We start from the raw sequence: 18,853 nt of genomic DNA on the forward strand, positions 1-18,853 counted from the left end.
CCTTTCATTAAAGCAACAATAGAAACTTCGGATAGCTTCTTTAGAAAGCCAAGCCCATACCCATCACCTCTAATATCCATAGTAGATAATATAAAATGTAACCCCACTAAAAGCCTGGGAAATTTTGACAATTGAGAACTGACAGGTATATCAAAATTCAGCCAGCTGTTTAGAGATAAAATATTTAGATTACTTGATGAAATACAACTTGCAAAAGACACCAAAATTCTATTATATCAATGCCTGCAACAGACATTTTTCAACCTCCTTCCACCAAGGCAAACCAAAATAGAAAATTGATGGAATTTGAAAAATTACTCACTCTATCGTTTCTACATACAGGCTTGCTTTCTGTTCTATACAAAGTAATCTCTAGCTGTTACTTAGAGGAAATAATTACGTTCATGAAAAGTTGGAAAGTTGATGTAGCATAGACACCAAAACTGAGGAATGGGAGAACAAATGGAGCTATAGTCCTTACACCTCAACAAACACATTAATCAAAAATTACATTAAAATTCTTTATCAGTGGTACTTAACTCCCCATAAAATTAAATGAATTTATAGTACAAGGACAGGCAAATTCTGGAGAGCATGTAATGAAATGGGGGGATTTCTCCGGGTACGTTAGATGTGCCCACAAATTAAGACATTTTGGAAAGCCGTAAGAGAACTGGGTGTTAGCTGTCAGAAAACCCCTTAGTATTTTTATTAAATTGTCCTGAAAACCCTGCATCTTATAAAAGTCATAAAGAACTGATCACTCATCTCCTGGCTGCTGCTAGAATTACTCTAGTAAGGTGGTGGAAGAGGAGTGACTCCTCTAAAACTATTAACTGGCATCAAAAAGTGTGGGAAATTCCGGAACTAGAAAAACTCACTTATCAAGTCAGAGATCTACAGGAGACAAGCAAAAAAATATATAACTACTTAGAAGTCTGGTAGAACTTTCTGAAATTTGCTGGAAGAGGGGCATCGCCCGCCATCAAACCTGATAGCTTGAGAACTTTTTTTGAATCCTAAGGAATCAAGAAACCCCTTCAACAATTGTCAACATTAAACTCAAAGTCAAGATATTTAAGTAAGGAAAATAGATAGGAGGAAGAAGGAGAAAAGCATGATATTGTGTAGAGGTTTGATAGGTCAACTAAGTAACAGATTGTGTATTTAAATGTAAGAAAAATAAAAGTTTGGACCTAAACATGAGATAATGAAAGCTTTTAACTAACACTACCAACTGACAAGACAGAAAAGGAAGACAAAGTAGAAATGCATCAACCACAATATGTGATCAGTAGCACTAAGTTGAAGAAAGCGCCAGGTAGCAGGTCTCATCAATACAACTTTAGGGACTTCTATAGGCCAATTTATAATTGTGTGTTTGTGTATATACAAAGTGTATTTCTACTAATGTTGTAGAATAAGGTTTATAAGATTGCTGTTATAAAAAAATGGATCTGTTAATAAAATAAAATATAAAGGAATCATCTTTAGCATCTGGAGGACAGTCCTGAAAGTCCTCTACTGCGTCCCCATCCTTATATTTCAGTCATAATGATGCTAAAATGAAGGCTCTAATAAAGAACACTTGATTTTGGTTGTTCCTAAGATATTAATTACAGTGTGTGTGAATTTCACATCTGTGCAGTGGGGTCCGCAGGAGTCCTATTTAAGTCCCACTTGGATCCTATTTTGAGGTCTTGGAACTTAGATGGTGCAAAAGCATTGTTCCTGGTCCCTTTGCATGGTGGTGTATTTCACCCATTCTCAAGCAGTATAGCACTTGAATTTAAAGTAAACAATGAAGTAGGAAATTTGCAAAGTCTAATGTGGATAAAAATATTTGAGGCCAAGTTCTTGGCTGGTGTAACTCCATTGCATTTAGCCCTTGATATTTTCACATATATCTAACATATATCAAGTGTGTATGTGTATATACTATTCATTGAAATGTGTATACATGTGTGTGTCTGTGTGTATTCTCTTTTTTTTCAATGAAAACACTTTTATTTTTTTAATTTAAACCTACCCCTGCAATGTTGGAAACTGAAACACAGCTGTATGTGTGCAGAACAGCTGGAAAATGAAAGAGTTCAGTCTAGTTTCACTGAGTAAACAGGTGACATGCAAAAAAACTAAACCAAACCAACCAGAAGGAAAACTGATCATAAATGATGAAAAAAATTGATTTTTTTTCACTTTTAACAATGTATTATAATCGTATTAGTAACAAAAATAAGTATTCTTTAAAACTCTTCCTATGAATCCTTCTAGCTCCCCTCCCCACCTGTTTTCGCCACAAGTTTAATCTTATCTTCACCTTCTAGGGTCTGCATAGCTCCACTCCTCTCTGACCTGATTTTTTATCACATCATACCTTGCCCTCTCCTCTCCCCTAATGATGCCAGCCTTTGTGCATTATCCACCCACCCACCCCTACATACAGCTGGCTCCATGTCTTCTTCTACCCCACCCCTCTGATTAGGATATCTTCCCAGCTATTATGCACCAAGCCTTTATCCTCTGTCCATTCATACGCTCCTTCTGAGATGCTCCCAAGAAATGAGTCAGCAAGAGCAATTTCCCACTGAGTTCTCTCTGTTCTGTGTCTGTGTTGTCTTATTTAAGCTATAACCTCTTCAAAGTAGGGACTGTCTGTATTTTGTGTCTGACACAAGGCTGAGCAGATTATTGGCAGGCACTTAAAAACAATTGAGTGGAAGGATGGTCTGGTAGTTAAGACTGGGACTCAGGAGATCTGGCTTTAAATCCTACCTCTACCACAGACTTTCTGTTCTGCCTTGAGCAAGTGGCTTAATCTCTCTGTGCCTTGGTTTCCCCATCTGTCAAACAGGGATAATCAAGCTTCCTTTCTCAGATCCTTTTTCCTGCCTTGTCTATTTAGGAGATAAGCTCTTTGGGGGCAGTGACTATCCCTTGGTATGTGTTTCCACAGCACAGAACAACACAGTTGGGCTTTGATATTGGTGATATTTAATGCAAATAACTGAGAGTATTTGTTGCTGTGATTAATCATTTTAAATTTTGACATGGTCCTTTCCCCAGTGTTCAAACACCTCTGCTAAAAATGGATCGACATTTTGTTGAAAAGAATTGAATCAGGTTCAGTGCATGTTTGTCCTGCATCCTTTCCAAACAGCAGCAGCCCAGGGCCCATCAGAAACCAAGGACAGAGAAGGCAAGAGGGAAATGGATTCAGATCCATTCATAAGACTGGCATGTGTCTTGAACATTTCCAGCTTTGCAGACTACAATACCACTCCAACCATCCTCCTACACACCCCCACCAACCCAAACCTAGCCCTTTTAGAGAAGAATTCTCCATGTGGTTTCTTCCAGGTTTTGCAGTCCTCAAAATATATTTCTCTCTCTCATTCACATGATCTTCACTGTCATGGCTCAGAGATAGAGTAAGCAGGGAAGCAGCCAAACATTCCTGCCTGAGCTTGGCTGGCTGTGATACAGAACAGGAGGGGCAGGCAGGAGAGGGAGCGGAGGCGGAGGGGAAGGCAGAGGCAGAGAGAGGATAGGGTGCCAGATGCTTCCATTGACGACAAAACCCTCCGGCCAGCCCCTTTGCTTCTGCTTTGGCCAATGATGTGAGCAGCTTTGGTCGAGCCTCTTTCAAGCCTTCCCCTGCCTTCACTGTGATAACCTCCCTGGCAGTCATGTGATGGGGATATAGTACTACACTAGGGGAGCTAAAGGACACATCAGCAGCCCTGCCACTGCTGTTGCAAATCGGGACCCTGCCTCCAGGCAGTTTTCAAGGACAACAGTTAACAAGCGGCCAGGCCCCCTCCTTAGGAGCGCTGTGGCGTTTGGTGATTGCTGGGGTGTTGCGCTGGTTCTGAATGCCACGAGGAGCCGTTGCCCGCTGGGATATTGCTTGCCTTTGATCTGGGGTGTTTTTTGGTTTTTTTTGGTGTGTGTGTCTGTGCAGAAAAGTTCAGGTAAGGAGTAAAGACACGTTTCTCACCCGCAGGGCGGGGGCCGAACGGTGTCCCGTAGCGTAGAGCATCCTGCCCGCATGGGGCTGCTGGCCGGGTTAGCGCTGCCCGGGGGGCGCGTGGAGCCCCGGGGTCAAGGGAAGGAGATCTCCGGGGTCGGGGGGGGGGGGGGGGGGGGGGGGGCATGCTGGAGAGAAGCTCTGGGATCAGCGAGGGGGAGGGGGAAGGAGGAGATCCGGACTTGTTGAAGTGCCGTGCAAAGGGGTGTGTGTGTGTGGGGGGGGACACCTTCGTGCCATCCAGTCCCAATGGACTCTGGAAGAGAAGACCCCACAAGCTGGCTGTGTTTACACGGGCTCCTCTTTCTGCTGGGGGGGCGGGGGAGCTGGTCGGGCAGGAGCCGGGGCGATGTTTACAACCATATGTTGGCCGGACTGGCAGAGAAGGGACAATTCGCTCTGCCCAGCGCTGAGACCCGCCGGGAATCACCCCTCTCTCAAAGCCAGGAGCCTGCCCGCTCTCTGCCGATGCAATGCGGGCTCGTCCTGCGCCCCGGCATTAGAGAGCTGCCCCCCTTTGCACCCCCACCCTAGACGCGGAGGACTAGCTCTTTGCAGCAGGATAACGAGTAGATGGTTAAAGCTCCCCCCCCCCCACACACCCACACTCTTTTCTTTGCACGGGGGTGACGGCACGCGGCGTTGCGATGCATGGATGTGGATTGCAGAGGTCGGTTGTTTTGTGGCTCCGGACAGGAGCAAAAGGGAGACACCCCCCCCCACCCCCACCCCAAAGGAGAGCATCGGGCTGCAAAGCTCAAGCCCATCTCCCCCGGGCGCGCTGGGAGGCGCGTGCAGCTCGGTCGGCCGGGGCTGCTCGGGAAGGCGCTGGTGGGGAGCAGGAGGAGGAGGCTGTGTGTGCTCTGCTCGCAGGCTGTTATGGTAATGTTGACAGGAGAAGCAGCGAGGCAGGGTTACTCTCGGTCAAGCAGAGCTCTGGGGCCGAGGAAAGGGGGGGGGGAGCAGTAGCAATGCACTGGGTTCCTTCGCTTCTTAGCCCCGCCAGGTGGGCTAAACACCCCCCAAAGGCAACCCAAAATCCTGGGCTGACCCACAGCCTGGCAAGGCCGAGGGGCTCTGAAATGCAGCATCCCCTCTCCCCGCTTTCTGCCCCGCGCAACGACTCAGTGGCAGGGGATCCATTCACTATTGAGAAATTAGCATAGAAATGCCTGGAACGAATGTGTGATCGGCATGTGTATGCGAGCGAGGCAGCGGATTACTGCTTCCCCAGCGCGGCAGCGGTTGCTCTAGATTAAAGTGTTTCCTCGTTAAGAAGGCAGGGGAAAGTGGAAGAGCTTTTCAGAAGCCTGCTTTCTCCAAAAGGGTTCTGGGGCCTTTGCAAGCTGTGGAATGAGGAAACCAGGCGAGCTGGAAAGCATTCTTCTGAGCTTCCTAATAACGCTCAAAAAACAACAAGGAGTCCGGAGGCGCCTTAAAGACTAACAGATTTATTTGGTCATAAGCTTTCGTGGGTAAAAAACCCACTTCTTCAGATGCTAACCCTTAGGCTGTCCCCCAACACCACCCCTTTAAAAGTAGCGATCACCATATCATGCTGTATCAAATGCATCCTCTCTTTAGTGCACCTTGCGGAGGTAATCCTTGGCATGACTACTCTGTATTGTAAAATGTACTGTAAAGAGGCTCCATACCAGGAAAATTACTTTGGAGAACTCATTTCAGTAATGCAGCTCCCAGGCTGCTAATGGATGTTTCTATTTTAAAAATGCCTTTATATGTTAACTGGCTCCTTTGAAATTCAAGGCCCACTGTGTTTCAAAGTCACTTTATAGTCAGTTTTATGGCCCAATTGGAGCAGGAGCAGGCCCTTACACATTTTTAATCCTCAGAGAAAAGCGATTTCCCTGGAAAATGGTTGTCAGCATATCCACAACTGCTTAGCAAGCACCAATTGGCAAAATATGCTATTGGTGTTATCAGTTGTGTGATATGATATTTCCTATGATGTTGTAAACATCACCAGGAATAACAGGCTGCTAAATTTCTGCCTATCTTTCAGCAAGCCTCTGAGGCCTTGACTCTTGTAGTGGTTACTCTGAAACATTGCTGTACAGGGGCATATGTGTTCCATCCTTTTATTAGCCAGTCACTAAACAGACAACTGTAAAACAGAACAATGTGACTCTGGCATAACATGCAAGAAAACAAAGCTGAGAACTCTTTTGAAACTTGGAGACCATAGTGCTGCTGTGCACTGTTAATCAGCTGCTACATTTCACCCCAGAGGTGGCTGCATTTCAATGGCATAAGAAGAGAAGCCTCTTTTATAAATAGTTTTGGAATGCTTATGGATGCAAATGTTGTATATAAATGTTAGATATATGATATAAGCATTACTTTGTATTAACCTAACTGGTTCTTGTTTCTTTGCAAATGTCTGGCTTGGGCCATATCTTTAGCCAAGGTACTGAGGGTCTTTTGCTCTTTAGATTGGCAAGCAGTGTGGACATTTTGTCATTGATTTCAGTGGGAGCAAGAATGGCTTCCAGATTGAAATGGACATTTAAGAAATCTTTACAAAAAAACTTTTTTTTCTATGCTAAGTTTGCTGTCACTCAGATACTTTCTCTCTCTCTCTCTCTCTCTCTCACACACACACTCTCTCTCTCTCTCTCTCACACACACACTCTCTCTCTCTCTCTCTCTCTTTTTAGTAAAAATGTCTTGTGTGCAAAATCTTTGTGGTCACAGCAACAGCAGTGAGAGGTTAGAGCTGGAGCAAAATGGGAATAGGCAGGATTTGAAGCCATCTGCCATATGGGAATGCACCCTCCCTTCTGCCCCACATTAAACTGTGGTTATCTCTGCTTTTGAGGCAAGCAAGACATTAATCAGAGAACTCTTTTTGGAAGCAATAAAAGATTCACAGAGCCAGATTCTGATCTCTGTTCACTGGTCAGCTCCACTGACTTCTGTTGGAGTAATTGAATTTGCACTGAGATCAAAATCTGATTCGTAATCCCCTAGGCATATTTCAGGTATGCTGGCAATCACTTTTACCATTAGAAATGATCATAGGCTAAGGTCACAGAACATGGACACTAACCTTTGTTTGAACTTCCTCACTTTGAGCACATGTGAGTATTTCACTATCAGTTTGCAGGAACAGATGACTGACAGTGGGTGCAAACCAGGAAAATGTACAACTTGGCTTTTAATTCCCCTTTCTTCAAAACCACCACTACCCTCCTCCACACATAAACATAAATAAGGAAGCTGTAGCTTTAAGAAGTGTGTTTTTACTTCTACTTCCTGTGGAACGTTAATAGACTGATGCTGATGGAGCTTGTGAAGGTTGTTGTGCACTGCATCAGCTATAGATTGAGTGCACAGATTTATTTTTATTTCCTCCTAGAAGACAGAGACAGAGGCAATTTGCAGATCAGGCAGCATAGGTGCCCTGGAGTAATAATAAACATCTCCCACCCTTCCCAAAACTGGATGCTATTGACTATTCATGGCAAAGTGTCTTCAGCACAGCAGCACTGCCTGTGGAAAATGAGAGTGTGCAACAAGCTTGACTGGCATTTCCTTCATGCTAGGTCACATGCCTTCTGATTGCCTCTCTCTCTCTCTCTCTCTCACTCTCAAATACACCCTTATTGACAGATCAAATGATATCTATCTCTGCAATCCACATACCTTCCACAGAGAGGCGTGTTTTATGATGTACATATGCAGCTCAGTTTCCAGTCAGTCACCTTGAGCAGAGCAGAGGACCTAGGGCCAGTGTTCAGCAAAGTCTGCACATCTTCACTTTAGCTCCTTAAGGGTTATATTGTGCAGCTGTTAAGCAGTGTTTTCTCAGATAAAACTCCCAGTAAGATTGTTGTGCCTGAATTGAGGGCTGCAGGAATTGCATTGCCTTCACAGGGAGTTTCGCCTGAGAGAGAACTGCAAAATAAGCGTCTGAGCCTGTAGTTCTTTATTTAAGTGAGTAGTCCCACTGACTTCAACCAGAATGCTCAAGTGAGTAAGAGGTTGAAGGATCAGGCCCATTGGCCCTACTAAATTGCGTGTTCCGAATATAACAAAATGCAGTCACTTGCTGTAGTCACAATGAGTTGAAATCCTACGCAAGAGCTTGGTTCCAAGTTCCCAATTTAGAAGTTGGCACCATGTTTAGATCATCTCAGGGCTGTGTATCCAAGTGACAGGCAGCGTGGAGTGATGCACAATCAGCTGGCCTGCCAGCACATGGTAATTAGCCCAGCATGGTGCCAGTCTTATTAAGGGTGATGCAGGTGATGATGACGTTAGCAAACTGATTCATCACATCTGGAAAGGAAAATCTTACTAGTAAATGCTGAAGCACAATAAATATTTTTGGCTCCTGGCAGATTGGTCCTTGCATTATGCTGATTAGCCTATATTTGAATAACTGAGAAAGTTAATAAAAAGTCAATGGAAAGCTATAAGATAAGAAAAGGATTGTGTTCTTTTATGGACCCAAGTTATAAACTTTATTTTTATTTGTTTTTTGGGTGGTAAAAATTTCAACACTTTTTTTTTTCCATTCCCTTCTTTGGCTCTCTGTTTCCTTGTCAGGCAAAAGATTATAAATGTATTTCCTCTTGCCAGTAATAGTCTGAGGAGGCACTGTAAATCTAAGGAACACATAGTTGTGAAATGATTTCTGAAAGAATTCTTTTGCAAACATGTGGTGCAATCTTGGAAAATGCCAAGGCACTCAGAATCCTTTGGGGGTGATACAGCAATATGAAAGCATGTAGCAACATGTGTTCCCAGTGAAACTGCATGCCATTGACTCTCATTTGAGCTAGAGAGATTTGTAGGTCTTCTAGTGCATGGAGGTGAATGATTAAACCTGACTTCTGACTGTCAATATTTTTGTTCCCTATATGCAGGCTTTCGCTTGAACTTTCACTGTGTGGTATATGCTGGTGGGATATCCGTAACAGATTATCCAGGAATGGTGGATCACTTGCTTCCTGCTGATGAATATTTTTCATCCACAAGATCCCCCATTGGATACTTTGGGGACATGATGGCCGGTGGGAGGTCGTATCAGATGCTGCCCTCACCTGTGTCAGAAGATGACAGTGATTCTTCAAGCTTTTGCTCTTGTTCCAGTCCTGATTCCCAGGTTCTCAGCTCTAGCTATGGAAGCACATCTAGCGCTGAAAGTCAAGATAATATTTTAGACTATTTACTGTCCCAGGCTTCCTTGGGGAACACCCCTGCTTCTTGGTGGGACAAAAGGAGACTTCAACCAGTAGTGAAAGAGGAGTATTTCAGATTGCCTGAGTTCGCAGTGGATATGGAAGATTCTGGACCATTTCAGCCCACACTTGAGGAGATTGAGGAGTTTCTGGAAGAAAACATGGAGTTGGATCTCAAGGAAGGGCCTAAAAGTGAGACCAAGGACTTGAGAGCTTGCAGCCAAGTTTCCGTTGCTTCAGTCCAGCAAAAAGACCATCTGGTACCTAGCGTTAATTTAAAAGAAAGTAAAAGTGAACAATCAAGTAGCTCAACAGAAGGTAGCGATGTTTCAAACGGAGCTCTATCCCTGGAGGGAGGGATACCTGTCATGCTCCAAATTCAGCCTGTACAGATCAAACAAGAGTCAAATACAAGCCCTAGTTCACAAGGACCAGCACAAGAGAATATTAAAATTGCACAGCTCCTAGTCAACATTCAAGGACAGACATTTGCACTTGTGCCGCAGATCGTTCAGTCATCCAATTTGAACTTGTCCTCTAAATTTGTCCGCATAGCTCCAGTCCCTATTGCTGCAAAGCCTATTGGGCCAGGAGGCATGATCCAGGGTCAAACGGGGATCATCATGGGCCAGAAATTTCAAAAGAACCCTGCGGCAGAACTCATTAAAATGCACAAATGTTCTTTCCCTGGCTGTACCAAGATGTACACTAAAAGCAGCCATTTGAAAGCGCACCTGAGGAGACACACAGGAGAAAAACCTTTTGCATGCACGTGGCCCGGTTGTGGATGGAGGTCAGTACTGGGATGCAGTCATACTCTGTATCCAATAAACATATCATTCACTTGACATAATATGCCAGCCAAACAGGTTTGTACCAAGTTCATTTATAAACCATTTTGCTGTTCTCTGAAACCTGTTTGGTTGGTTTTAAAATTAAAACCACTTCTCTTAATGTTAGATAATCCAGGGACTTTGGTGAGTTGAATAGCATAGCATTACTGTTGACATTAACTGTACAAAAGTCTAAAAAAATACCCCAGTGACTGGTATTTCATTTCATAATGGCCAGATTAGACTTGCTACTGCAGGCATTGCTTTGTATATTCATTGGTCCCATTGCAACATACCATCTCCAATGTACCATTGATGCAAACTAGGATACACAAAGCAAATTGGGTCATTGGAGCATAGTCACTTCATCACTAATACTACATGGTTGTATGTATTTGTAGATTCAACTACATGGAGGTCAAATACAATCAGTGAAGGGCTATGAACGACATATATGCTTAATAAGACCCTAATAAAATTTTAAAACATTATAAGCAATTTTGTAATTTCCAGAAAAAAATACTAGCTTGGGAATGCTATCTCATTATAGGATATGCTACTCAAATTTAATCTATGTTTATTTTATGTTCTGGTTTAGAAATGTATATTAGTGCCCATCCAGATGTGCTCCTGAGTATTGTACATTTCAAAAGCGAGCATTGGCCTGCTAAACCCAGGGTTGTGAGTTCAATCCTTGAGGGGGCCACTTAGGGATCTGGGGCAAAATCAGTACTTGGTCCTGCTAGTGAAGGCAGGGGGCTGAACTCGATGACCTTTCAGGGTCCCTCCCAGTTCTATGAGATAGGTATATCTCCATATATTATTTATTATTATAATCAGAAGGGCTGGTTAAAAATTTTCTGTCAAAACTTGTCATCAATGGAAAACTGAGTTTTTGAATAAGTAAAAATTTTCACCGAATTTGTCAGCTTTCCTCAAAATTTTTGATTATTCGTTGGAAAACTGGAAACTGACAAATATTTCTTTTGTGATTAAAAAGTTGAAAATTTCCATGGAAACCCCTTCTCCTCCATTTTTCAATCCGCTCTGGAACCCAGCCAGTTTCTTAACACTAGCAATGAAACATCATACTCTGTGATGAAAACCAAACATCATCTCAAATCCCTCCTGTTAAATTATACCAAAAGTATTCGAAAGACTTGGCAAAAGGAAAAACATCCTGTAGTGCTTTGATGAGCAATGAGTGGTTAGGAAATGTGTCACACTCATTGTGAACTGAAGAGATAACAGGAGAGATATGTGTAAAAATGCAGATATGCGAGATATGAGATCACTAGGGATGGATGAATTTGTTTGAAAGGAAAAGATCTGAACTAGTCTGAATCTTGTCCCTTTCCTCAAACTGATACACTGAGGTTTCCCCATTGCTACTAGGGCTGAGTGGATCATTTGTAGCTAATACTTCCTGTGATCAGTTTCCTCCCTTTTCTAATTCATGGCGGTTCCATGAGCAGATTGCAATTTTCCTTAATTTATTTGCTACCAATGAAATTTTTTACAAGCTTTGTTTACTTCCAGCCTTGCGATTCAAAATGAACTGAAATTCGACTGTGTCGCTCAGTTGTGATTGGTCACATAAATCACATGGCATTTTTCCATGCTCTCATTGCATGAGCATAGTCCTTTCTATTTGGCTTTCAGTGTCAATGCTTGCAAGGAGCATATTTAAGATTTGCTTTTCGCTAGCATCTGTGCAAACTTAACGCTTGCTTTCCATGAGCCATGATACTAGTGAAACTTGATTGTCCACATTTTCGTGGAAAGGGAACAAAACAAAGGGTTGAAATGTGGCCAAAATTTAATTCCTTTAAAAAGCTGAATGAATGTTTGTGGGAAATTGATTTGCAGTATTCAGCCAACCACCAGTGACAATGATCCTGACCCAGGCATATTTGAGGTCAGAAGGTGACTTGCCAGGGCTCTGATTCTGCCTCTCTCTGATTCCCCATTGATTTCAGCAGTCCAAGATCAGACCTCAGGAGTCTGTTTGTGAATTGTTCTTTTGTGGATGATCTTCTGTGGATGTAACTTATGAGAACACTGGTATTTTCCAGAATGTCAGTCAAAGGTGAATGATTAGGAATATATATGCAGCAATATGGTCTAATGTTCTCTTGGATGCCTTCCATGGAGAGACACCAAGGATGAGTTTAGCCTCTGAATGTCCAAAACTTTACAAGGGTTAAAGTCTAGTGTGAATGGTGCCTAGCAAAAGTGCCACAAGGGCAATGGAAGGGCATGTAAAGAGAAGTACTGATCCAGATGGTGAGTGCATCTAGAACCTGTAATTTAAAGAGCCAACTGCGTGGACAGCCACAATTCTTTATGGGCAGAAGCCCAGTAGAGGCTAGGGATTAAATAACTTCCATACAAAAAAGGCTTGTTTCTGGCAGTTGGATATTTTTCCAAACCCGTCATTGTGATTGAATCTTTGCATTTAGCATGACTGAGAGCATAAGCCAGAACCCCGGATCCAAATGCCCCATGACTTTGAATGAGTTCTGATCCCAGTTTGAAATTTTTCAGCTGGGGCCCATCACTAACATAGACGAAGGAGGGGGCAGACTTTCAAAGGGGCTGTTTCCCTCTATCACAAATCTCTTAGAATAAGCTTGAGAGTCCAGCACTCCCATGTGTTCTTCTCAGACATCAAAGTCAGATCTGCAGTGACATACCATAGCCAGAGCCAAGTGAGCACTGAATTACACAGTCCCCTTTCATCAGTAAAGCATGTTTACCTTTTCCAGAAGTTCAGGGAGAGCTGTGAGCTCACATGACTAAGTCAAGTACATCTGGAGTCTGTTCTTAGTATTATATCATCCCAAATGAATTTATGCACTGAGATGCTGCTGCTGGTTTCTTCCACGTTCTGTTCCGTGTGTGTATGGTGTATTTCTTTTTCAACAAAATGAACTTAAAATCGGAGTTAATGGAAAATAACAATTTAGAAAAATGCTCCTTGGTATAATTTGAGTCATAGCGTTTAGCTGCGGGTGGGGTGGCAGGGGGAAAAGCTTTTCCTTCTTCCTGTATGGGCAGAACAGCTGAACTAAAACAAACTGCCAACCAACCCTGTGTAAGCTTTAAGTGTAGCAAAGCAAAGTGATGAGCAAGGTTAAACTTTTGCAAGCCGCATACAGCGTGGGATTCCCAAATTCCTTTCTGAAGCTGACTGCTACCAACTTTTGCCCCTCCGTCACAGAAAGCGAGAGCTGCTCTTTTCAGTCTTAGGCAATATGCAAACAGCAGAGTACAGAAACTGCCAGTGACCCATTTAGTCCAGTATCCTGTTGTATCGGTCAGAGCATTGATCCATGTCAGACCAGGTTACACCTTAGGTTCATCTATGTCAGTCGTTCTCAAAGCCGGTCCGCCGCTTGTTCAGGGAAAGCCCCTGGTGGGCCGGGCCAGTTTGTTTACCTGCCACGTCCACAGGTTCAGCCGATCGTGGCTCCCACTGGCCGCGGTTTGCCGCTGCAGGCCAATGGGGGCTGCAGGAAGCGGTGCGGGCCGAGGGATGTGCTGGCCGCCCTTCTCGCAGCCCCCATTGGCCTGGAGCGTCGAACTGTCGCCAGTGGGAGCCACGATCGTCCGAACCTGCGGATGCGGCAGGTAAACAAACTGACCCAGCTCGCCAGGGGCTTTCCCTGAACAAGCGACGGACCAGCTTTGAGAACCAATGATCTAGGTTAGTGGCTACTGCCTGCCACTTCTGAGAAAGGCAAAACCATGAAACTCACACCTGAATTTCAGTATCTTATTTGGGAAATTTGGTGAAGACAGATGCAAGCTACTGCACTTTGGAAGGAAGAGTTTAAAGGGCTTGTAAACCATGCTGATGAGTCTGAGTTAGCTGTAACTTCTCAGGAAAATGATCTTGGCAATGATATAGTATAGGCAAGTTGCTGGAGTTGCCTGCTCAGGGCACCACAATGGCCCCAAAATGGGAATAAGATTCTTGGGGCTGATTATCATTTACACCAAGGCCCCTCTACACTGTATAAAGACGTGGCTGTGCTAAAGGAAGCTTACTGTATGAGGCTGTGTATTTCTTGAGCACACGGTGCGTTACAGGACACAAAGAAAGTCCAGGTGCTGTAACTCCAGCAGGAGGTGGATGGGGGGAGGAGATCCCTGTGAGGATTCCCTCGCAGAGATAGATCCCTCACAACATCCTGTTAGGTAGGAGGCTTTTCCTTCCAACTTAAAAGGCCACAAGGCTCAAGCCCAAGCTTCTTGGATCCCCAGGGACACCCAGGAGGCCCGGGGCATCCACACAGAGACCCTGTACTTCTGCTCTGGCCCTCATACAATGTGTTGTTTCCCCATCCCTCTACCATATTCCAGCCCCTCCTCCCTCAAACGTGGTTAATCTCTACCCCTGCCCTAGCTGGCATCCCCAGAATGGCATAGAGGCTTCTGCAGGATCTTGAGGACAGGGAAAGGTGCTGTGGAAATGGTTGAGCCTTTCTTCTGCAAGGGAAAGGGAGATGTGCCTGAAGAACCTCTGTGTTTGGATCTTGCGGTCACAAAATGTGGGCCATTATTGTTCTTTACCGTGTGTACCCCAGTAGCTCTCGGGATTGGGGCCACATTGTGGGCACTGCCCCTGCCTGTTTCATAGGAGTGGTACAGAAAGGGCTAGTTGGATGTCCCTTTCCTATAATACAAGACAAAGAAGAGCTAGGGCACACAGTGAAATTTAAAAGGCAACAGAAAGGAGCTACTTTATTATGAAACTTCTAGTTAACTGATGGAACTGGAATGTGGAGGAGTCAGACTAGATGATCATAATTGTGCTCTCTGAATCTCCTTCTCTGGGTTCCAGAGTTTTTTAAACAACATTGTAGTAAATGCCTTTTCATCACAGCTGTTACACCAACTGCGGGGCTACTTTATTTCTGAATTCAGAGGGAAACTGTGAAGGGCTGACCCTCCCAAGTCCCTGGCAGCCTTTGAAATAAATCCCTCAGGTGGAAAATACTCTCACCTGTTCCTGAAGTGAGAATTCTAACAAGATGCAATCACTCCCTTACAAGATAGGTCTCCCTTGAGCAGAAGCTGACAGTCTGGCTAAATAGTGTGATTCAGCTCCCTGACTGAAGCCAGCAGGTAGAGTGGAAGGAAGGCAACAAACTCAGTGTCATTCTGCACTTACGGGGCTACACTCACCCTTGGCCCATCACCATCAAGTGCAGTGGAATTACAAGAGGGGTGAATTTGGCTCCTTGTGTTTGTGTGAGATTTCCAAACGGCCTCTGTCTTTATTTGGGAGGAGCTGTCATTTCTTAGGTGCTGGGATCATAAAATTTGGGCTGGTTATTTGTAAGTGGTGCCTCTTTTGCATTTGCTACCTGCTTGAATTTGGAATTCCATCAATTTTTTTAGACTGTAAGGCAAGACGGGACCTTTACGATCATTTAGTCCAATCTCTGCATATCGCAGGCAATAGAATTCTACCAGCTTTCCTGTTCTAACTTTTGGGTTGTTGTTTTTTTTGTAAACGCAGGGAGAGAGAGGGGGGTTTATTTCTGTGGGCCCAGTAAGGTGATCTTTCCATGAATTCTGGGTAACAGCATTGCAACATTCTTACCTCTTCAATTAAGGGCTTCGTTATGAGGCTAAGTGTATTTTTATCATATTAACTCACATTAGCTTCCAAGGCTCACGTAACACACACATCTCTGACATATGACTCCCTCCCCTCTCCCTTGGTGCAATTGCCAGAGACCCATTGCAGTTGTCTTGCTTTGAGCTTGTTTCAGGTCCCTCCATCCCACTATTCCTTGTGTTTTATAATGATATTGACACCTGGATGAGGCAGCCCTTTATTTTCCGGCTCCTGCCTCTGCCTTGAGGATTGCTCTGTGTTTGTGTCTCAAGGACCCCTCTCCTGAGGTGGATTTCTCTTCCACCTGAGAAAGTGACTACCTTCCCTGGCAAACAAATCAGTTCCTTGTCCAACATGTCTGATCCCATGTCTGTCAACTTGCCACTGTGATATCTTGGTGAGGTCCTAGCAGCTCTCAGTCTGTGAAGTTCTGTACAGTGTATGCTGCCCTTCCCTTTCTCGGCTGTTGAGTTGCTTTGAAAAGTTTCTCAGAGTCCTATGAACTCATGGTTCTTAAAGATAATTCCTTTAAGGACACTGCATCAGGGTCAGCCCAATGAAGGAGTTTCACGAGCAGTTCATGGTCATGTCAGTGTTCCAGGCTCTGGTCATGGCTGGGTACCCACTGCTGGCAAGGGCTAGCAGTGTTAGAGAGAGAAGTGTTCGCATGTGCAGATGGGCCCAAATTCAGCCCTGGATCACAACACTCAAGAACTTTTGGAAAGTTTGGATCTGTAGCAAAATCTAAACTATCCACTCTGTAGTGGACAGTGGAATAAAAACTTAGAATAAAAAAAAAAATCCTAAATCCAAACACACCAAACTTTAGCAAAGTTTGGATCCTGACCATCAACTGGTAGCATGGGATCATCTCTAGTTGCAATTTTAATGTATTTTCTTACATGAAAGGTTTAGAGTGTGAGCGGTAAAGTCTCTTTCCACCTCAAATGGTGCTCTTTATTTCCCCTCCAGAAATATAGTATATTTACACAAGTGGTGGTGTGATGTTTTTGTTCCACAAATGCACATTTTCCCACAGGTCCTTTGCCCTATTTATTCAGCAAATACTCATGACTTCATGTATTTATTGTAAATAAACAGCTGATATCGTTTCTTGAGAACTCTTTTTCTGTACCACTCTTTGGTAGTGTTCTGGCAACTCACATTCATCATCCTTTGTTGATGAAGGAACTGTCTTAGCACGACATTGTTAACACTTGGGCTCCCAGCACTGGGATGGGCTAGAAATAGCACCAACCCAGCTGCTCGGTCCCAAGGATTAGCTGGTTTATCTGAGTTTAAAGTGGGCCTCTGAGATTCACAATGGCTATTTGGGGACTATTCCTTGGCAGTTGCGGGTGGGAGATGTCTAAAAATAAAATGATATTGGGGAATCTAATTTTGGTAACTGAGGGCCAAATCCTTATCTCCATTTGTACCAGTGTAAATCCAGAGTAGCTGCAGTGTAGTCAATGGAGTCATTCTGGATTTACTCCAATATAACTGTGGGCAGGAATTGACAGTGAGACATTAATAGCCCTTTATTTAATCATTCGGGAGAGAAGAAGAAAGGCCAAATTCTTAGGTCAATTCAATAAGCCAAGTGGCTTCAGAGTAAGTATGGCTGACTCTGCCTGGGTAGTCCCTCGCATAGTATCTGGCCACAGTCTCACAAACTAGTCGTGATTGAGGATATTGCTGTTCCTCCAGCATGCTGAGCATGCCAAGGTGAGACTGGCAGAAGCCTTAGCTTTGGAGCATTGGTGGTGGTCTCTGCTCAGGAGAGGCCCAGAACTGGAGTTTAAGGAAGATGCTGTGGGTTAGAATTGATGTGCATTGGCAGAGCTTTGGGAGGTTTGGGATTGGAATAGCACGGGGTGCTGCAGGTCAGTAGTGAGGATGCAATAGCCGGGTTGTGTGTATGTGTAGTCAGGGATTAGGGTAAAGCTTATACACCGGTAACCCCTTTAGGGCCTGTCTCCAGTCAGTGCTATCAGTTATATGAGCACCAAAGAATGATGCAATGAAGTGGGTAGTGTATTACTGCTGCCCTCTGCTGGATAGAATGAGAACTGTTCCAGTGTATGTCATGGGCCTTATACTGCTGACAGATTCTCCTTTAGCTTAAGTGTTTGGGCTTCTGCGGCAGGAGGACTTGAGTTCTATCCCAGCTGCTGTCATGAAGTTCCATGCATGCAGCATGGGCCATGGAAAAGTAACAATGACATAAAAGAATTAGCAGCAAAAATCTGAAGAGGTTTTTCTTTTCTAAACCTCTGCTTGCAGGTTCTCCAGATCAGATGAGCTCTCCCGGCACAGACGCTCCCACTCTGGAGTGAAACCTTACCAGTGTCCTGTCTGCGAGAAGAAATTTGCTCGAAGTGACCACTTATCCAAACACGTCAAGGTGCACCGGTTCCCTAGAAGCAACCGCTCTGTGCGCTCAGTGAACTGATTGGTCCCGCCTACCCCTTGCCACCCGTCCATCGCAGAACAGCCGACAACAGCACTTTGCTCACTATATTTCTTGTGATAATTTATTTGTCTCCATAGAACAGTCAGCGCTGTTACTTCACACTACCACCTCTGAATGTTTTGTGTCCTACAAACATAATTTGAGAACAAGGTTCTTTTTGGGGGAGGGTGGGGTGGGTTTTTTATTAATATTATTATTATTATTATTATTTTATTTTCATTTCCTTCTATCTTTCCCTTTGCTGCTGCTTCTTTTTGGAAATTACAGTGTTTTATTTTTAGCTGTTTTCTGCTGCACAAGGCAAATTTATGGGCTACTTGCTGCTAGTTAATTATAGTCCTGGCATTCCTGAGGGCTTTGCTCCTGTACAGGGCCATTCATTGTGAGTTTTTATTAAGCTGGTCTATTTGTCCAGTTTGGAAACAGTAAATTCCTTTTGAAATGAAAACAGCTCCTTTGTTTTTCAGTCGCCTGAGCCAAGGATTTGTGGGGGCAGGCCAAAGGAGGAGGAGGAACGGTTGGGAGGTGGGGAGTAGTGGGACTGGAATTGGTGTCCCTGATTTCGCGAACACACCGTCCTTCAGTGGTCCTTGCTGTTCATAACTTGGTCAGCAAATCTCGTGCACCCGGAAACTGGAACTGACAATGTCTTTAAAACAAAAAACCCAAACGCTC

General features: G+C 44.1%; 1 protein-coding gene across 2 annotated transcripts; it reads left to right on the plus strand.

Moving 5' to 3' along the window:
- The first annotated feature begins 3,714 nt into the window (after positions 1-3,714).
- Positions 3,715-18,334, plus strand: KLF15 (Kruppel like factor 15). Of its 2 annotated transcripts, none has more exons than XM_024220566.1 (3): positions 3,715-3,974; positions 8,923-10,030; positions 17,989-18,334. In XM_024220566.1, the coding sequence occupies exons 2-3, from the start codon at positions 8,988-8,990 to the stop codon at positions 18,155-18,157; spliced, it is 1,212 nt and encodes a 403-aa protein (XP_024076334.1). In that variant the 5' UTR covers positions 3,715-3,974; positions 8,923-8,987; the 3' UTR covers positions 18,158-18,334. The 2 variants fall into 2 exon arrangements, with proteins under 2 accessions (XP_024076334.1, XP_024076322.1); XM_024220554.2 differs by lacking the exon at positions 3,715-3,974 and adding an exon at positions 5,474-5,628.
- The last annotated feature ends 519 nt before the right edge of the window (positions 18,335-18,853 follow it).

This window comes from Terrapene carolina, unplaced genomic scaffold (genome assembly GCF_002925995.2).
Source record: "Terrapene carolina triunguis isolate 2854851 unplaced genomic scaffold, T_m_triunguis-2.0 Scaffold89, whole genome shotgun sequence".
Taxonomy (NCBI): Eukaryota; Metazoa; Chordata; order Testudines; family Emydidae; genus Terrapene; species Terrapene triunguis.